This window comes from Macaca fascicularis, chromosome 9 (genome assembly GCF_037993035.2).
Source record: "Macaca fascicularis isolate 582-1 chromosome 9, T2T-MFA8v1.1".
Taxonomy (NCBI): Eukaryota; Metazoa; Chordata; class Mammalia; order Primates; family Cercopithecidae; genus Macaca; species Macaca fascicularis.
In genome coordinates, this window is record NC_088383.1 from 76,317,902 (window position 1) to 76,336,988 (window position 19,087).

Consider the following 19,087-nt stretch of genomic DNA (forward strand, 5'->3'; position numbering starts at 1 on the left):
ACTTTGAACCTGGAAGGCTCTCAAAAAATAACACACCAGCCGGCCTGTGCCTGCCGATCCCGCCCTGGGCTGCCTTCCTCCTGGGGCTTTAACATCAAGGAGGCGGTGGGGCTGGCCCCAGCCGGGAAAGACCTACTGCCTACGAGCCAGTGGGCCCGCTTCCCTGTGGGTTCTGAAGGATGAAAACTGGGTTTCTTGCCCCATCACCTGGTCAGCATACTTGGCTGTGCTGGCAGCCCTCGGTAACACCCAGATCAGATGTAAGTGGAGGAGCAGTTGATTTCCAGGGAAAAGGCCGGAAGAATCAACTCAGGGGAACTGCATCTTACCTGCCGCTGGGGAAAGGCGGGAACGCGACGGACTTTAGCTTCTTGTCCTCCGCCGCTGACAGGCAGTTTTTGATGGTCTCTTCAAGCTGTTCTTCACATTTGTCGGAGCCCCACTGAGGGATGTGACAGTGGATGACAAATTTGGCTGCGAGTCCACTGGATTGGCTGACGGCAGCTGGGACATAGGAGAGAAAATGCCGCGGGTTATTTCCTGAGGTTTCCTAGGTTATAGCCTAACCTCATCAGGTATCTGTTAGATCTGGAGATAAGGCAGTGATAGAGACGCTGGCCGGCCAGCATCCTGTGCTCCTGACGCAGACTGTGTTTAACAGAGAGCTGGGTTGGATGGCTTTGCACAGTTAGCACAAGCTTTGGGTAGAAGCATTTAATGCTTCTCTGACGCGTCATTTTCATATGGTCTGCCAAGTAGTCCCTGGGTTGAGCTACATCCTCACAATGTTCCTAGTTAAAGGGACACGTCAGATCCTCTCTGATGGCTGTGGTAGGTAAAGTAATGGCATCCCAAAACATCCACATCCTACTCCCTGGAACCTGTACATGACAAAAGGGACTTTGCCGATGTGATTAAGTTAAGGCTCTTGAGATGGGGAGATGATCCTGGACTGTCTGGTGAGCCTGGGCCTGACAAGAGGGAGGTAAGAAGGTCAAAGGCAGGAGGAGGCCGTGTGATGAAGGAGCCAGAGAATGGAGCGAAGCAGCCAGGAGCCAGAGAATGGAGCGATGCCCCAGGAGCCAAGGAATGTTGCAGCTTAGAAGCTGGAAAAGGCAAGGAAGGGATCCTTCCCTGAGCCTCCAGAAGGAACCAGCCCTGCCAACACCTGGATCTTAGCCTCTTAAAACTCATTGTGGACTTCTAGCCTCTAGTACTGTAAGAAGATAAATTTGTGTTGTTTGAAGCCACAAACTTAGTGGTAATTTGTTACAGTAGCCACAGGAAATGAATACAGTGGCTTTTTTTTTTTTTTAATTTTTAGTTTTTTGAGACAGTCTTTTACTGTTGCCCAGGCTGGAGTGCAGTGGTGCAATCTCAGCTCACTGCAAGCTCCACCTCCTGGGTTCAAGTGATTCTAGTGCCTCAGCCTCTCAAGTAGCTGGGATTACAGGCATGTGCTAATTTTTTAAATTTTTTTGTAGAGATGAGGTTCTGCTATGTTGCCCAGACTAGTCTTGAACTCCAGTGCTCAAGTGATCCTCCTGCCTCAGGCACCCAAAGTGCTGGGATTACAGGTGTGAGCCACCACACCTGGCCTACTGTGGCTTTTAAAAAATAGCCATGCCTGGGCCCCACCCCCAGAGGTCCTAACTCAGTAGGTCTGGTGCAGGGCCTATGCTTACATGATTTTAGGACCTTCTATGAGTTGAGAACCACTGAACTTGATTGTACAGTTCCTTGGACAGGTATTGCCATTTGATGATCTCCACATGCCCTGCAGAGAGTGGGGTTTCAAAAGCGGGCTGTGAAATTGAATTAGGCCAGCCTTGTCTCATAATTTCAGTCATACTCCTTTGTTTTACTGTTTACTCCCCTAAACATGGCTCCCATTGGTGACAGAGTTGATACAGCCCCGTGGCTGCTAAGCTCGAGAGAAGTCACTGTGGGACTCCCCAGGGGAGCAGTTCCCTCGGATCTGCCAGAGGCAGCTGCAGCTTCAGCCATGAGCCACGCAGGCCCCCAAGCCGCCCACCGGCGCCCTGTGCCCCTCCAGGAACCCAGGAATCGGCATAGCAAACGTCCGTGGCCACTAGGGGCAGCACTTGTAACAGAAACGTGTGTCCGCCGTATTCCAGAGCTGTGTGTGGGGTTGAGGTGAAAGACTGACTGGAAATCTATGATGCTCACCTAGTTTATGATAAGTATTTCCTGGCAATGTCCACAGTGTCAGGGAAGTGTTGACTGCACTTCCTCGCGTGGGTGGAAGCCAAATCCAAGGGACCCCCTCGCCCATCAGGGGAGGCTGTAGGCTCCTTGCCTTCCAGTGCCCAGAGGGGGCTCAGTGTCATCATATGTGAAAGCCTGAGTGCAGAACCCAGGCCACACAATACACCGAGGCTCTGGGTAGGGGCCCGCCACATGTGCTGACTCTATGACCATGTATATTTGTGCACCAGAAGCAGAGTGTCCCTTTTCGGCCTGAACAATGATGCCCCCAAAACTGGAGGCTGCTGTGCTGAGAACCAAGGACCCTGGGGATGGGCCTTGTCTGCATGGTGCGATTTTCCCGAGCACCTGGATGCTATTGTATGCCAGATGGAGTTTCGCTTGTTATAGTCATGGCTGATTTATTTCATATATTTAAAAAGTATAATCACGTTACTAGCAGAATGGTATTATTTCTCTAATGTAAAGTCTTTTTTTTGAGACAGGGTCTCCCCCTGTCGCCCAGGCTGGAGTGCAGTGGCTCAATCACGGCTCACTGCAACCTCTGCCTCTTGGGTTCAAGCGATTGGATTCTCCTGCCTCAGCTTCCCGAGTAGCTGGGATTACAGGCACCCGCCACCACGCTTGGCCAATTTTTTTGTATTTTTAGTAGAGATGGGGAGTTTCACCATGTTGGCCAGGTTGGTCTTGAACTCGTGACCTCAAGTGATCCACCCGCCTCGGCCTCCCAAAGTGCTAGGATTATATTGCACCCAGCCAAAAGTCGTATTTAAATAAAAGGAATATGTTCCTATTGGAATGTGAAACATCCAGTCAAGTAAAAAATGACTTTCAGGGTAGTGCACGATGACACTTCAGTCCAGAACAAAGTATGTTCATGGCAACTGGCGATGAATAACACGGCTTATAGCCGTAATGCTTTGTAATGTTCTCCAGAGGTGTCAAGGATGAGGGTCAAGTTATTGCAAGGGTTGTGACCCTGGTATTTGGTATAAGCACCTATCCACATAATGACTAGCGGCATTCTCTTACCTAATGTGATGTCGCCTGGTGAAGACCTGCATTCTGAGGGTGGCAGTGCTACTGCTGGGAGCTTCTAGAACCTTCTCCCAGGTGAGCCATCACAGTTCTTGGAGTCACCACAGCAAAAGGGGACTCTAGGGTGGCCCCTTGTTCTGCTGAGAGGCTGCTACTGCTGATGCCTGGTTTCCATGACACTATGGGTTTTCTTTTAACAGTGCCTCAGTTTCCCACAATGGCCTCTCCTCTTCCTGCCTGTCTGGACCCAGTGCTCTTCTTTCTGCTGCAGCCCCAGCTCCTACGCAGCCATCTGCCAGCCATTTTCCTCCTTAGCTTTCAACAGGGACCTGCACCTCATGACCTTTCTGGGGCCCCAGGGCTAACACGTGCCCAGTAAAATGGCCATTCACTCCTGAAACCCGATTCCCCATTTTCCCTCTCTGTCACTGCAGACACCATCAGTTTCCTCTGCCTTGTCTCATTCCAGGCCCATGTGCTTCATTTTCACCCCCACTCCACCTCCACCCTCATCCAATACAGCTTTCTCGATGATCTTTGGGCCCCAGCCCTCCTTCTGCCAAACCATTCTCCATACGGTTGCTGGAGTCAAGGTCCTTAAACTCCACATTTAAACTCAGAATCTGCAACTGCTCCTGATTGCCAGGCTGACCTTACTGCAGTCCTCCCAGGCTCCCTTCATGGTCTGCCCCTCTCCCCTTGGAGTCTATCCATTTCTTGCTCTTTCTGGATGCCCAGTGGGCTCAGTCCCCTGCACACATGGGTCTGGCTACACCTGTGTCTCCACACTTGGCTATCCTCCTTTGTCGCTGACTCCCTCGCCCATTCTCTCTGGGCCTCTGCCATGCAATTCAGCAGTCAGCTGTGCTGTGATATACTGTGCTACCCTAGGGTCCCCGCCTGGTTGTAAAGTTCAGGAGCGTTCAGGGCCTACATTCACATCCACATCCCGATGCCTGTGCCCGACAGCACACACTGTAGATGCTTAACGTGAACTGGTTCTGCCCCAGATGACGTCTTCACTGAAGCACTTTTGTATTCCTTGCTGCTGCCTGGCTCCTACCACAGTCACTGGCAGGCAGGTGCTCAAATATTCAACAAAAGAATGAAAGGCCCGACTTTTCATCAGCTTGTCAGCCTGGAAACCCTGGACCCACCCTTAGCTCCAGCTTCTGACTCCCTGAACATGCAGCATCACTGCCTCTCACTGGCTCTGCTCCTGAAATATTTTCTTGATCCACCCTTCCCCACCCCCTGCCACAGGGTGGGCCTGCACTGCAGTTGGTCTGTTTTAACCATGTTAGGATGCACTTTTTTTTTGTTTAAACATTTTAATATTGTTGAAATCAGAAAGCATCTTAGAATTGCTGTCAGCCTGGAGCTGAGTTCTTCCAGAAAGAAATTACATTTCCTTCTATGTCACCTGGGGACACTACCCAACTAAGGCTATGTCTCACTCTCTTCTCTGCCTGAGGTTTTGAGCTGCACTGGATCTGGCTGCAAATCTTCAGGAGCACTGGCTTGTGGTTCAAATTCTTTTCCTTTTTTTTAAAGACAGAGTTTCACTTTTGTTGCCCAGGCTGGAGTGCAATAGCACGATCATGGCTCACTGCAACCTCCTGCGGGTTCAAGCGATTCTCCTGCCTCAGCCTCCCAAGTGGCTGAGATTACAGGCACCCATCACCACGCCTGGCTAATTTTTGTATTGTTACTAGAGACAGGGTTTCTCCATGTTGGTCAGGCTGGTCTCAAACTCCCGACCTCAGGTGATCCACCCACCTCTGCCTCTCAAAGTGCTTCGATTACAGATGTGAGCCACCATGCCTGGCTAAATTCTTTAGTGAGGCTTTTTTCTCCCCCACTATATATTTGCTGCTCCTTTCTGCATGGTGAGTTCATGTCTTGCTTGCTTGCTGTTATAGTCAATGTGCCCCAGCTTTATGTGGGGCCTCCTATTAGACACCTTATTTTGGAAATTTAATTTTTTTTAGTGGTACATACAATAAAAATATATCATACAACTGATGGTGTTTTTAAATGAAATGCAATGTGCTGTTAGACAGTGGTGAACCGTCTCCCCTTCTCCATTTTTACCAAGGTGCTACCACTCACTGGCCCCAGGCCATGGCTTCTTACACCTAACATATTTGCACCAATGTCTTAGCTGAAAATTGTGTCCTGCAGCGCTCTCCTTCCTTCCAGGTTCATGTCTATTTCCTCGGTGCAGACTTTTGTATTCTTTCCAGCTAGTGTCTGGATTGCTGCCTCTCAACTTCTACACGTCTGAAATTGTACATCTTTTGTCCTCATACTTGAACGATAACGTAGCAAAATGTGGAATTCTTGGTTGACAGTTTTTTTCCCCCCTTCAGTGCTTTGAAGCTATTTCTTTCCTGTTTCCAAACATCTTTTCTTGCTGATGAGAAGTCTGCTGTCACTAGAAGAACCATTATTTCTTCACAAATGATCTGCCTCTCGTCTTGGGTGACTTTGAAGGTTTCTTTTGATTTTTCAGTTTCTGAGGCTTTACCACAACACTCCACGTTTTGGATTTATTTTCATGTATTGTGCTTGATATTTTCAGCTTAAGGGCTCATGCTTCATCCTAGAAAATTCTCAGCTATGATCTCCTTAAATACTGCTTCTCTACTTTCTATTTCTGCCTTTGGAACTCTGTTTAGAAGTGTGTTGGTGCTGGGCACGGTGGCTCCCGCCTGTAATACTAGCATTTTGGGAGGCTGAGGCAGGAGGATCACTTGAGCCCAGCAGTTCGAGATCAGCCTGGGCAACATAGCAAGACCCCATCTCTATTTAAAAAATAATTTAAAAAAGAAGTGTGTTGGAGCCTCTCATTCTGTGTAGAGCAGCTATTTTTCCTCTCCTTTGCACCCTATCAGGTAGTTTCTGGTGAACCTTCCCCACACCCAGGCCCCCAGTCCAGACACCATCTTAGATAACTGAGTTGGAGCTTGGTCTCATGGTTATATTGGGGATGTGATGGAGCCAAACATTGAGTCAGAGGGCAGTGTGGCCCTGGGCTTGGGTGAGGGCTCTCTTCTCCCTTCTGCTACCCTAGAAAGACAGATTTTTATACAAGTTGTAGCCCTGCATGGTGGCTAGAGCTTTGGCTTCCTGTAAAGGCCGCGAGAGTCTCATGCAGCCCCTTGCTTTGAGCAGTGAGCCTGGCTCTGGCCCTCTTTATACATGAAGCGACACTGCATCTTACAGACTTGGAGCCCAGGCCTGGGGCGGCGGCCTCCTGGAGGTGCTGCTGCAGCCCTCCTGCCTCTGTCTACATGGACGCTTATCTTATATTTGAGTGTGGCTCTGTCTTACAGTTTTTAAAGAGACACTGCATCTATTACTGCTATGCCTGTGGGGAGTGGTGGGTGGAGATTTAAAGTGTGGGCTCTTGTTCTTTCTGGACTAGAAGACCCCGTTACTTTTTTTCTTTTCTTTTCTTTTCTTTTTTTTTTTTTTTTGAGATAGAGTCTTGCTCTGTCGCCTAGGCTGGAGTGCAATGGCATGATCTTGGCTTACTGCAACCTCCATTTCCCAGGTTCAAGTGATTCTCCTGCCTCAGCCTCTGACTAGCTGGGATTACAGGCATGTGCCACCACGCCTGACAAATTTTTGTATTTTTAGTAGAGACAGGGTTTCACCATGTTGGTCAGGCTGGTCTCGAACTCCTGACCTCGTGATCCGCCTGCCTCAGCCTCCCAAAGTGCTGGGATTACAGGCATGAACCACCGTGTCCAGGCCCTACTTTTATAACAATCAAGTCTAATCTGGACAGCCCCCTGCTTAAACTTCCAAGTGCCCTCGTGTCCATGTAGGGTCAGGTCCAGACCCCTTCGCACAGCCCACAGACCCAGCCTCATCTTGACTGCTGTTTCTCTCCTCCCACGTGCTGACCCAAGACTCCCTGCTCATGCAAGACCGCGTCTCCTCACATGCAGTGCTCCTATTGCCCTCCATGTCCCACCCCCAAGGGCTCTCACAGCCTCACTGCCGTCCTCCCACACTCCCCTACGCTGAGGTTGTGGCTCCTGCTCTGGGGCCCAGTGATGCATCTGAGGGCAGCGGTGGGTTTTATTTTCCGCTGAAGCCCTGCAGCACTTGGCACTGACTGAGGGTACAAGGAGTGAACTGATTGGGAGTCGTGTGGGTGGGAACACCGATCTGAGGTTGGATCCACCTGTCAAAAACTTGCCCAATCGCCTGGACAAGAGATGTTCAAACAAAAACGTGTGCACAGATGTTCACTGCAGCTCTATCCACAATCATCAAAGGTGGAAACAGCCCAAATGTCCAACAGCAAATGAGTGGTTAAACAAAATGGAATATTATTCAGCCATGAAAAAGAATATAAGTACTGACTTTGTACTACTATAATATAATATAAGTACTACTACAGTATGGATGAACTTTGAAAAAAATGTTAAATGAGAGAAGCCAGACAGAAAAGTCATATATTACATGATCCCCTTTATATGAAATGTCCAGAATAGGCAAATCCATAGATACAGAAAGTAGATCAGTGCTTGCCAGGGCCTGAGGCGGCACTGGGCAAGACTGCTTAATGGTTAGGGGGTTTGTTGGGAGAAAAGCTGAGTGTTGGGAGAAGCTGAGGCAGGGCTTGCATGTCTGACATAATGTGAAAGAGTCTTGGAACACGTCCAGGGTCCAGATTCTAAAACCCTCTGTGGCTGGAACACTGAGCTCTGTGCCAAAGGGCGGAAGGCTACCCTGACGCACCATAATCTGAGCCCAGGCATAAAACCCCTCGTGGCTTCGACAGAATCCAGGGCTCATGGCTCTAGAATGTGTCTAGACTTGCTGACTCCTTGGCTCCTTGCTCTCCCAGGATCGATTGTATCTTGAGTTAAAAGAACCTGCTCTCCATTATCTCAAGTAGCAGAATATGTTCCAGATGCTTCAAAGGAAATGCTAAATTGTCACAGCTGTAGATCATGCGCTTGCCTTTCGACCCCCGCATCCTCACCACCTGTTTCTTTGTTTGATCACCAATAAATAGCCTGGGCTTCCAGAGCTCAGGGCCTTCGCAGCCTCCATACACTAGCGACAGCCCTCGGACCCACTTTCTGCCTCAAACTGTCTTTTCTCATTCCTTTGACTCCGCTGGACTTCGTCACCCCCACGACCTGGTGTTGGGTCCGATCACCCCAACAGGGTTTCTGTGTGAGGTGACATCAAAGCTCTGGACTAGGTAGTGGTGATGGCTGCACACACTGTAAAAATACTTAATGCTACTGAATTATACGCTTTAAAATAGTTCCAGTGGCTGGGTGCGGTGGCTCATGTCTGTAATCCCAGCACTTTGGGAGGCCAAGGTGGGTGGATCACTTGAGGTTAGGACTTTGAGACCAGCCTGTCCAACATGGCAAAACCTCATCTCTACTAAAAATGCAAACGCTAGCCAGGCATGGTCGCATGTGCCTGTAATTCCAGCAACTTGGGAGGCTGAGGGACAAGAATCGTTTGAACTTGGGAGGCGGAGGTTGCAGTAAGCTGAGATGATGCCACTGCACTCCAGCCTGGGTGACGGAGTGAGACTCTTTCTCAAAAAAAAAAAAAAAAAAAAGAAAAAGAAAAAAACAGTTCCAATTTTTGTTAAGTCCTATGGTATGTGTATTTTATCACACACACGGGAAGTTCACCCAATGGCTCTAGACCATTTTGGGGGATCTGATGCAAATTGACTTGAATTATTCAGACATACTGGAGTCCCCAGGACATCTGAAAGGATCCCCATAGGCCTGCTCAAATTACCTGAGATGCTAAAATAGCTTTCTGATTAGTTATGGCATACTTTGTCTCATAAGCTGAACAGGCATCAGGCACGTGAGGCTGGAGACTCAGAGAGGAGGGTGAGGCCATGCTGGTGACAGGAGCCTAGTTCCACACTTACCTTCGGCGACTTCCAAAGGGCCTTGGGATTTGCGAAGCTCCTTTACCGTTTCCAAGAACTCTTTTCCCCCAGCCTTTTCCAAGGCTTTACCTGCAAAGGAGAGCAATGGGAAGCCACTGTGGTTGTTCTTTCAATCTAATTACACTGTTTGACATATTTGTAGTAGGCCAGGAAAAAAAAAATAGTACAGTTAGAAACTAGGAATTGAACTTCCCAATTGTCATCCTGGTTTGCCAGTGGTCGGGGGAGGCAGGGGTCTCGGGGCATCAGTGTAGCAGACTTAGATTGGCAAGCTTTTATCAAGGATCTTTTAAGGGATGATTTGGCCATAAAGCGGTCTCATGGCCTGAGTCCTGTAGATGATTTAAAAACAAAACAACAACAAAAAACTGAGATTCTAGTGTTGTGTCCTACAGGTTTAGTACTCATGTGGAGAGCTCTGAAGTCCCGGTCCCATCACAGTGCCATCAACATACTGTAAGTGCTTGAGTCAAAGGACAGACACAGGCCCAGGGCAGCCAGGCATGTTGTTCCCCCAACCCGGTGCTCAGTTTTCAATGGAGACACGTGGAGAGGCTAATCTCTAAGGACTTTCCTGCCGGGAGATGCCCTGAGCCTTTGATGTTAGGGGAATGCCCTACTCTTTGTTTTTTTTCCTACCTCAGCTCTTACTTCTACACAGGCCAAGTGGAACCCCATGGGAGATGACAGGCTGCCACCTCTGACCCCGCAGGAACCCCGTCTGTGTGCGTACCAGCCGCAGGAACCCCGTCTGTCTGCGTACCAGCCGCAGGAACCCCGTCTGTGTGTGTACCAGCCGCAGAAACCCCGTCTGTGTGTGTACCAGCACATCCAGCTCTCATGTCTCTGAGACGGCATGGGTGTTTTTTCCAGGCTGGGAGGACAACGGCTTTGGGGCAGCAGAGTATTTTTCAGGTGTTTTCATCTTCGAATGAACTTGGTGATCTGGATGTCTGGGGCAAGTCTCAGCTCTCTCTCTTTTTTTTTTTTTTTTTTTTGAGATGGAGTCTCGCTCTGTCTCCCGGGCTGGAGTTGCAGTGGCCGGATCTCAGCTCACTGCAATCTCAGCTCTCTCTTTATGAATCATCACTATTACTATGATTCAGTTCAGAGTCTTCCCCAGGGCCTGGGTGGTGATGCTTCCCCACTCCACACTCGAGCCTCAAGTATACGTGGGGAGCCACAGTACATTGTGCAGATCGTTTAGGACAAGTGTCTATTCCAGTGGTCACTGTCCACTGGGGAGGGCGTGCAGAGGGGATTTCTTCATTAATGTGCTTGGGTTTCCATGATGCAACTGAGAAATGGTGATTGTGCATTATACCCAGCGCCTCTGAGGCTCCTTTCTGGCCCCCCGATTCCTGGGCACTGTTGATCTATTGGGTCCAGAAGCCTGGAGAAGGCCGGGTAACCGAGGCTGGTAGCCAGTTCATGTTGAGAAGCAGAGGACTAGGTCTATACTGATGCCCTCTGCATTCAGGTCAAGGGCCAAATGGGAATGTGCAGAAGGCAAGGGGAATCCACCCTCCTCACTGAAGACTTTTAAGAGAGAGGTATTTTTCTCTCCACAGAAGCATTCCCAAAAAGGAAAGGAGCAATGCTAGAATGAGAATACCACAGCTTTGCAACTCCTAACAAATGGCGGAATCTAGAGAAGAGGCATCAGTGGCCCCAGCATCACACCAAGACAGACAACCAGGCACGACACGCCTCCAGGCACGCGCGCTCGCCACTCACCAAGGAGTCTTGGCAAAGTTTTCGAACCTATACCTCATGAAACCTCCAGATCCAACCACCAAGTTATAAAAAAGCAAAGAAACATGTTTCATGATGCCAGGAGGATGTAATCCACAAAATCCGGACTGCATGAAACCCCATAGGACAAATGGCCCAGCTTCCTCAACAAACGAATTGCAAAGAAATAAGAAAGAAAGAGATGAAGGAGGAACCTAAGGTATAAGAGACTTATCAACCAACTGCAGTGCGTGGACTGATTTGGATCCAAAATCAAATAAACAAATTTTCTTTCTTTCCTTTCTTCCTTTCTCTCCCTGTCCTTCTCTCCCTGCTTCCTTCTCTCCCTTCCCTTCCTTCCTTTCTCTCTCTGTCTCTCTCCCTCTCTCTCTTTCTCTTTTTCTTTCTCTCTCTTTCGAGACTGGGTCTCACTCTGTGTACTCTGTGGCCCAGACTGGAGTGTAGTGGCGTGATCACCGTTCACTGCAGCCTAGAACTCCTGGGCTTAAGTGATCCTCCCGCCTCAGCCTCCCACCTTAGCTGGCAGCACAGGCATGTGCCACCATGCCTGGCTAATTTTTGTATTTTTTTGTAGAGATGGGGTTTTGCCATGTGCCCAGGTTGGTCTAGAACTTCTGAGCTCAAGTGGTCCGCCCACCTCAGCCTCCCAAAGTGCTGGGATTACAGGTATGAGCCACCATACTCGGGCCCCCCTTTTTTATAAGAGATGGGGATCCCACTATATTGTCCAGGCTGGTCTCAAATTCCTGGGCTCAAGCAATCCTCCTGCCTCAGCTTCCCAAGTAGCTGGGACTACAGGAGTGTGCCGCTATGCCTGGCTTAAACAAATGTTTAAGAAACTTGACATTTATGATGTAACTGGAATTGGAACACTGGTAATTTGTTGATACTGCTATCTTTTTAAAGGTACAATAATGGTATTGTGGCTGTGTTGTTAGTAAACAGCCCTTATCTGTTAAAAGTCATTGTGAAATATTCACAGATAAAATGACTTTGGCAAGTATGTGGAGGGGGTACAAGTTGAAACAAAGGTGGCCATGGGTGGTGATTACTGCATCTGATTGAGTAGGGTTTCATTATAATTTTCTGTTATTTTTGTTTATGCTTGACTTTTCCCATAATAACATAATGTTTTGAAAAGATTAAGGCAGGGCCTTGTCTGTTGGGATGATTAGTTTGGGTAACGGTGGTGGAGAATGGAATCATAATGGGAGGGACTCCTCCTAACATAGCAGCAACAAAACAACTGTCAATTACTAAGTGCCTAGGAGCCCAGCACTGTGCCAGGCCCCATCAGCCCTATGGGACAGGTACTATTGCTATCCTCCCTTACAGAGGAGGAAACAGAGGTTCAGGGAGGTTTAGAAGCCTGCCAAAGGTCACACAGCTAGGAAGCAATTCAGAAAAGCCGGGACAGTCCAGGCAGGCTGACCTGGAACCTGCCCTCTTAACCACTTGGCTGCCTTTAGCCCATTTCTCCTCACAAGACCCTGAAGAGGTTGGCCTTAGAATCCACTGCTGGAATCTGAGCGTGGATTTTTGCTCTCAGACCAGTGCTCTTTATACTCTGCCACCATGCCAATTAAAAAAAAGAAGCATATTGTTTTTCTTACATAAAAATTTCATTACTATAGAAATGTGTAAAGTATGAACACTGCAATGTGTTAGTGAGAGGCAGGACACCTATTAAAAAAGCTCCAGATGAAGGCCACTAGAGGGCGTCCTTCCATGGAGCGTGGAAGGAGACTTGTTTCTCTGTAATGCTGACTTTTCCCAGAGCTGTCCTGTCTCCTTTTCAGCACAGCAAGTGGCCTCTGATGCCAGGAGGAAGCCCTGAGTAAGTCCAGCTGCCAGGGGCCCCCGGTGCTACCACCCAGGGCTGAACTACTAGCATCTACCTCAAATTGCCTCCCTCACAGGCAAGCCCTGTACCCTAGGGACAAAGCCCCTTCTTTGCTTACTTTACCCTTTCCATGGAGAATTTAAGGCAGTTCTGCTTGGTAAAAATGGATGGGACGGGGACTGTTAGCATGCTGTTATTTCCAGCGCCCGTAACAGCTTACCCTCCCAAGCTCCTCCACCCTGGCTAGTAATAGCTCCCTCTGCCACTCGTGGGACAGGTGGCAAACCACAAGCAAAATAACTCAGTGCTCATAGCTTAATGGACAACCTAATTTTTTCTAGATGTCCATTTCCCTTTTATCAATAGCACTCTCAATATTTAAGCTTACGATATATGTAAACATGTACAACAATATTTACAGTAGCACTATTCACTATAGCCCAAACTGGAAACGACCCCAAATGTCATCAGTGGTGGGATAGATCAATAAACTGTCTTATATTTATAGAGTATAATACTATGAGCAAGGAAAATGAATGAGTACAGTCATAACAACATGGATAGATTTCACAATACTAAGTTGAGCAAAAGAGGACAAGATTTCATTTTTACAAAATTCAAGACAGATGAAACCCATCTCTGCTTTGAGAAGAAAGGACAGTGGTTACCCTCGGAGGACATACTGACTGGGAGTGGGACCGAGGGAGACTTCCTGGGTGCTGGTAAGGGTCTGCTTCAGGATCTTGGTGCTAGTTGCACAGTGGGGTTCACTTTGAGAAAAATTCATCAAGCTCTATGCTGATGATTTGCTTTTACACAATACCCCAATAAAAATTTCAAAAATATATGCAGAATTAAAAGTTAGCTTCTCTCTAGTGAAGCTGTTCAATTACACATAAAGACAGAGTTTGACATGGGACCCCAGCAATGGGATAGCCAGTTGGCAATGACCAGCTTCACAAGAACTTGCCTGAACAGTGGCCTATTCTACGGCACTTCTACTGAAGTCTCAGGACCTTACCTATATCTTCTTTGAGGTCAATTTCGGCTGTGGTTGGGTGGACAATGCCCTCCACTCTCATGGAGCCAATATGGCTGATGTCACTCTGGGTTAAGGACAGCTGCATTAGGAAGAAAAGGTGGAGAATGTGGAAAAGATAAAATCCTGTTGACAAGTCCTCATATTTTACTTGCATTCATTAATTCTCTTTAATTATTCATACCCAATGTCAACATAGGGGCTGCATAGAGAGTGACAACCTCCAGTTTCCCAGGTGTCTGGCTTGCAATAAGCTCTTTGAGCTCAGCGGATTTGCTCTCCACTCTGGGGCTGGCAGCATGCAACGAACCCATTTCCTCTTCCCTGGAACAGGAACAGGACCTCCCCTCTCCTTTCTTTCTTTCTCTTACAGCTCATGCCTTTGGTTCCCAACCCTGGCGGCCCTGGTTTTCACTGATGCATCCTCTGAGCAGCTCCTGCAAGGAAGCCCAGGGCTTGCTCTCTCTTTTCCCCTCAGCATCCTGCATTCTCCCTAGAGGAGCACAAACTTAGTGGGGCAGGGCTCTGAAGTCAATAACTTTGCTGGAGAGAAGTAATGGGCTCTGGGATCCTGACCTGGGGGTGTCTGGCTTCCTTGCCCTTTGGAGACCACAGTCTTGGGGCTACCGTTGGGAAATGCTACCCTATGTGTTCACAGTAGAGTGGAATGGAGGGCATTCTCTATTGGCCCACGTGAGCGAGACCTTTATATTCCCTTAGCTACATGAGAGAAAGCTAATCGTCATGTAACAGTGAACAGGCCAGAGAGGGGACGTAAATTCCACCTCTTTGTTTCCCTGCTTTAATCAGTGATGAATTAGCAACCAGCCACACCGATGCTCTTCTTAGAACATGCTCTTCCCAATTCTTTGAATGGAGGCTTACTGTGTTGTCAGGATGGAAACATCCAGCTACCTGAGATATGATTAACTGACTCTTACCTTGGGTGTCTTATTTCAGCCCCAGTTGACTTGGTAGATAAATTGTCTGCTCAGTAAACTTTACACTTGTAGGAATGAATTATTTGCATGTCTGGCTGGGCTGCTGTTGTGTTGCTGAAGACTGTTCAAATGTATAGCCCTGTTTGTTTTCTTTCTAAAGCCTAGGAAGGCAGGCAGACTGAATTATTGGCAAATAATTCATTTCTAATACCAAGGATATTCGGGAAACATCTATTTCTATTTTCTTTCTTTGATAAATTACATTGAACCATGTAAGATGGGCCTCTCAGAAGCTGTTTTAGAAAGTTAGCTATGGATTTTTTTTTGGCAGATGTAGAAATAACTGGGGTGTGCGGAATTCCCAGCAAAACCAGTAATGCCATCCTATCTGCTGACCAGAAAGAGCCTCCATGCTTACCCGTCTGACCAATGTTAGCATTAACAATTCTCAGCAAAAAAGAACAATTCTCACTCTCACAATGCCGACACTGCCACAGCTCTTTAGTTTAAAAATGAATAATTCAAGACTGCAGTGAAAATCATTATTGGGGAGCAAGGGAGGCATCGTTTGTAAACAGTAGGTTATAAAAATACAGTAGTGTTTTAATATAGCACAATGCAATTCTCTTTGTTACCTTCTGTCCCAGAACAAGGCTCTTAGAAGACAAAATGGTGAATCCATCCCCTGGCCCGTCTTCAGAGGTGGAATTTGAAGTTCCTTCTTTGTCGCTGTCCTTTGGTTTGGACTGTTGGTAAAAATCAGAAGGCCAGATGAGAACCAATCCAGAAAAAGCCTGAGGTGCCTTTATTAAGCTCTTCTCATGGCTGCCAGCAAGTTGAATATGAAAGGAAGCCGTTAGGTGATGTGTTCTGCTGTTTCTTGAAGGAGGGAAGCAAAAGTCAGCAATATAAGAAAAGGGTACCCCACAATAGGAAAACAGGAAGTATGTTGAAGTGCTCACTCGTACCTACAGTCCTCACCTACCCCTGTGCACCACCAGTGCGTTGTCCTTGCTCATTTCAATGCCTGCAGCTCAGGACAACAAGCACTGGAGCCGGGTGGGGCCGTTGATAGCCCATTGCTTAGCCTTCTTTCTCCCCAGGATTTCTCGGGGCACAGAGGCAGTGTGGAATGAAACGCCCACAACTTCTATAGCAGGGCTGTCCAATAGAACTTTCTGTGATCATGGAAATATTCTGTTTTGATCCTCAATGATGTTGCTGAGTGCTTGAAATGTGACTGGTACAATCAAGGAGCTGAATTTTAAATTTGATTTAGTTTTCATTCAAATCTAAATAGCCTTGGCTGGGTGCTTTAGCTCACACTTACAATTCCAATGCTTTCGGAGGCTGAGGCAGGAGGGTCACTTGAGCCCAGGAGTTTGAGGCTACAGTGAGCTATGATCTTGCCACTGCATTCCTGCGCTCCAGCCTGGGTGACAGAGTGAGACCCTTGTCTCTTAAAAAAAAAAAAAAAAAAAAAAAAAAAAAAAAAAAAAGCTACGTGTGACCAGTGGTCACTGTACTGGGCAACATAGGAAAACATTATTCTATCAGTGGCATCTCTGAGCTAAGCTACCTAGCATTATCAAGCTATCCCAAACACCTGAAATTCCACTGGTGGAACTCAAGGAACGCCTGCAGGAGACTAGAGGCTGTCTGGAAGGTAATACGGAGCTCTGCAGAGACCTACAACGCAGGTTCCCGGCTACCGTCTCTCACTTCAGATTTTGCTGGGGGTAGTAAAAGGGATCTGAAAACCATCCCTGCTTAGGGTTTGGAAACCTAGAGAAGACCCTGTTTGATGATTTCAGCTCTAACCTCAAAGGCCCTTTCTTCTTTTACCTGTACGTTCTTGTCATTTTCTTCCGGCACCAAGCTGCAAGAGTCCTTGGTCCTTCAGAGGTGCCTGCTACGCCGTCATTGTTCCATCTTTAAACTTGTGGTGTCTTAGTGTCTGTTTGGGTTGCTCTAACAAAATGCCATAGACTGGCTGGCTCACGAACATCAGAAACCTCTCTTTTTTTTTTTTGTTTCCGAGACAGGGTCTTGCACTGTCACAAAGGCTCGTGTGCAGTGGCACCATCATGGCTCACTGCAGCCTCTAACTCCTGGGCTCAAGCCATCCTCCTGCCTTGGCCTCCCAAAGTGTTGGGATTACAGGCATGAGCCACTGTGACTGGCCCAGAAACTTGTTTCTCATAGTTCTGGAGGCAGGAAGTCCTTGGAGCAGGCAGATTCCGTGTCTGGCAAGGGCTCGCTTCCTGGTAGATGACGCTTTCTAGCTGTGTCCTCACATGGCAGAAGGGTCCCTCTGCCTCCCTCAGGCCTCTTTTATAAGAGGACTGTTCCCATTCATGAGGACTCCGCCCTCATGATCTAGTTACCTCTCAAAGGCCTCACCGCGTAATCCTATGCCCCTGGGGTTAGGTTTCAACATATGAATTGTGGGGGAACACAGACATTCAGACCATTGCAGTGGGAGTGCCTGGCTCAGGACATGCAGCCTCGGCTCACCTTTTTGGACGTCCGTGGTTTGGCAGCCTTGGATTTCTTCCCCCCCTTCTTGCCTGACGTGGCCTTTCTGCCTCTTTTCTCTGGGGGCGGGGAGAGGATCGTTTCCGACTTGCCTTTGGTCCCTCGCTTTTTGGCCAGCAGTTCGGGGTGAATTCTGGGCAGGACGCCTCCACTGGCGATGGTCACTCCTTTTAGCAGCTGAAGAGAGAAACGCATGCACTCATGTAGCAAACAGCCAGCTAGTTCTCAATTTCATACAGTTCTTTTTTTTTTTTGAGATAGAATCTTACTCTATAACCCAGGCTAGAGTTCAGTGGCGAGATCTTGGCTCACTGCAGACTCCGCCTCCAGGTTCAAGCAATTCTCCTGCCTCAGCCTCCTGAGCAGCCGGGATTGGAGGCACCTGCCACCACCCCCAGCTAATTTTTGTATTTTTAGTAGAGACAGGGGTTCACCATGTTGGCCAGGCTGGTCTTGAACTCCTAACCTCAGGTGATCCACCTGCCTCAGCCTCCCAAGGTGCTGGGATTACAGGCGTGGGCCACTGCGCCTGGCCTGGATTTAATACAGTTCTAACTGTTAAATGTGGCCTCCGCTCTCCTAAAGAAACTGCATAATACACCATTTAATTGGCTTTTCCCACTTTCAGTTGTAGAGCATTTCTCTGTAGGTTAAACAAGGCATCCTGTGATGTACAGAAAGCAAAACAAAGCAAAGCAAAATAGAAGGGATATAGAAGTTGAAACCAGGGATGTTGCCCAGGGCTCTGGAATTCCAGGCACAACAGAGGATAAAGAGCTTCCCATGTGGGGAGCGCAGCTTGAGAAAATGAGGTTCAAAGGTCATTGCAAAGACTAGACTCAGTTAATGACGAACCAGTCGTCTCCACAAGCTTGCACATAGATTCCATCAGTAAAGTACGTCTGGCCATGCTCCTCCCAATCAATATAAGTTAATTTATCAGTAAAGAACAGACATGTACTACTCCACTAATATATTCAGCAGATTCGAAACCAACACTACCCCAAACGTGGTCTGCGACCATGGCTCACCCATGAACTGGCAGTTACCCATCAGTGACAAGAGAAGTATAGTAAGCATCTAGAAACTTTCATAGCAAACTGACAGTTATTGTGTATCTGTTGAATCTGATAACAAAAAATTATGGCTTGTAGTTTGCTTTTTAATTTTTCTAATAATTTTTATTACATTTTTGGAAATTATCAGTCCATGACGGATTGGCCATAAAAAAGGCTTCTTCACTATATTTTGAGAAGAATGAGATTAGAAAATATAGATAAATGAAAAGAAACAAATAAAAATTCTTATACTATTTACTACCACCTTACATATACTGTGGGTGAAGAGGGGCTATTCACTTGACTTTGGGGTCAGTTTCAGAATATAAAAGGTCAGCTCTAAAATATAAAGTCTTCTGCCTTCATCAGAAAAAATTGTCAGCTAAGTTTGGGTGAAGAAAGTGAAGAGAATAACATTTGTGCCACACCTTCCTCAGCAACACACAGAACTTGTCTTTAAAGAGGAAAGAAAGGTCTGATAAGACCTAGAATATACAATGAGATCTATGCCAGAAGCAATTTTATTTTGAATCTTAATGATAGAGCTAGCAGAATTTGTTCTTTTATATAGCCTGAGTTTTTTTTGTATAAAGGTAATTGGGAACTGCAGTGGGAGTGACTCATGGCCACCACCCAGGCCCACACATTAACATGTTTGGCAAACCCATTCTGTGGCTTCCCTCAATGCTTCAG

The 19,087-nt window shown here is 47.5% G+C and overlaps 1 protein-coding gene across 1 annotated transcript in view; it reads right to left on the minus strand.

The window, feature by feature from the left end:
* The window catches only part of MACROH2A2 (macroH2A.2 histone), a 59,207-nt gene that overhangs the window by 2,740 nt on the left and 37,380 nt on the right, over positions 1–19,087 (minus strand). Inside the window, exons 4-8 of the mRNA XM_045361073.2 lie at positions 17,316–17,513; positions 15,434–15,544; positions 13,840–13,939; positions 9,200–9,289; positions 330–504 (exon numbers count right to left, since the gene is read on the minus strand). Of these exons, the coding sequence (XP_045217008.1) occupies positions 330–504; positions 9,200–9,289; positions 13,840–13,939; positions 15,434–15,544; positions 17,316–17,513 (674 nt within the window). The remainder of the gene's footprint in view (positions 1–329; positions 505–9,199; positions 9,290–13,839; positions 13,940–15,433; positions 15,545–17,315; positions 17,514–19,087) is intronic.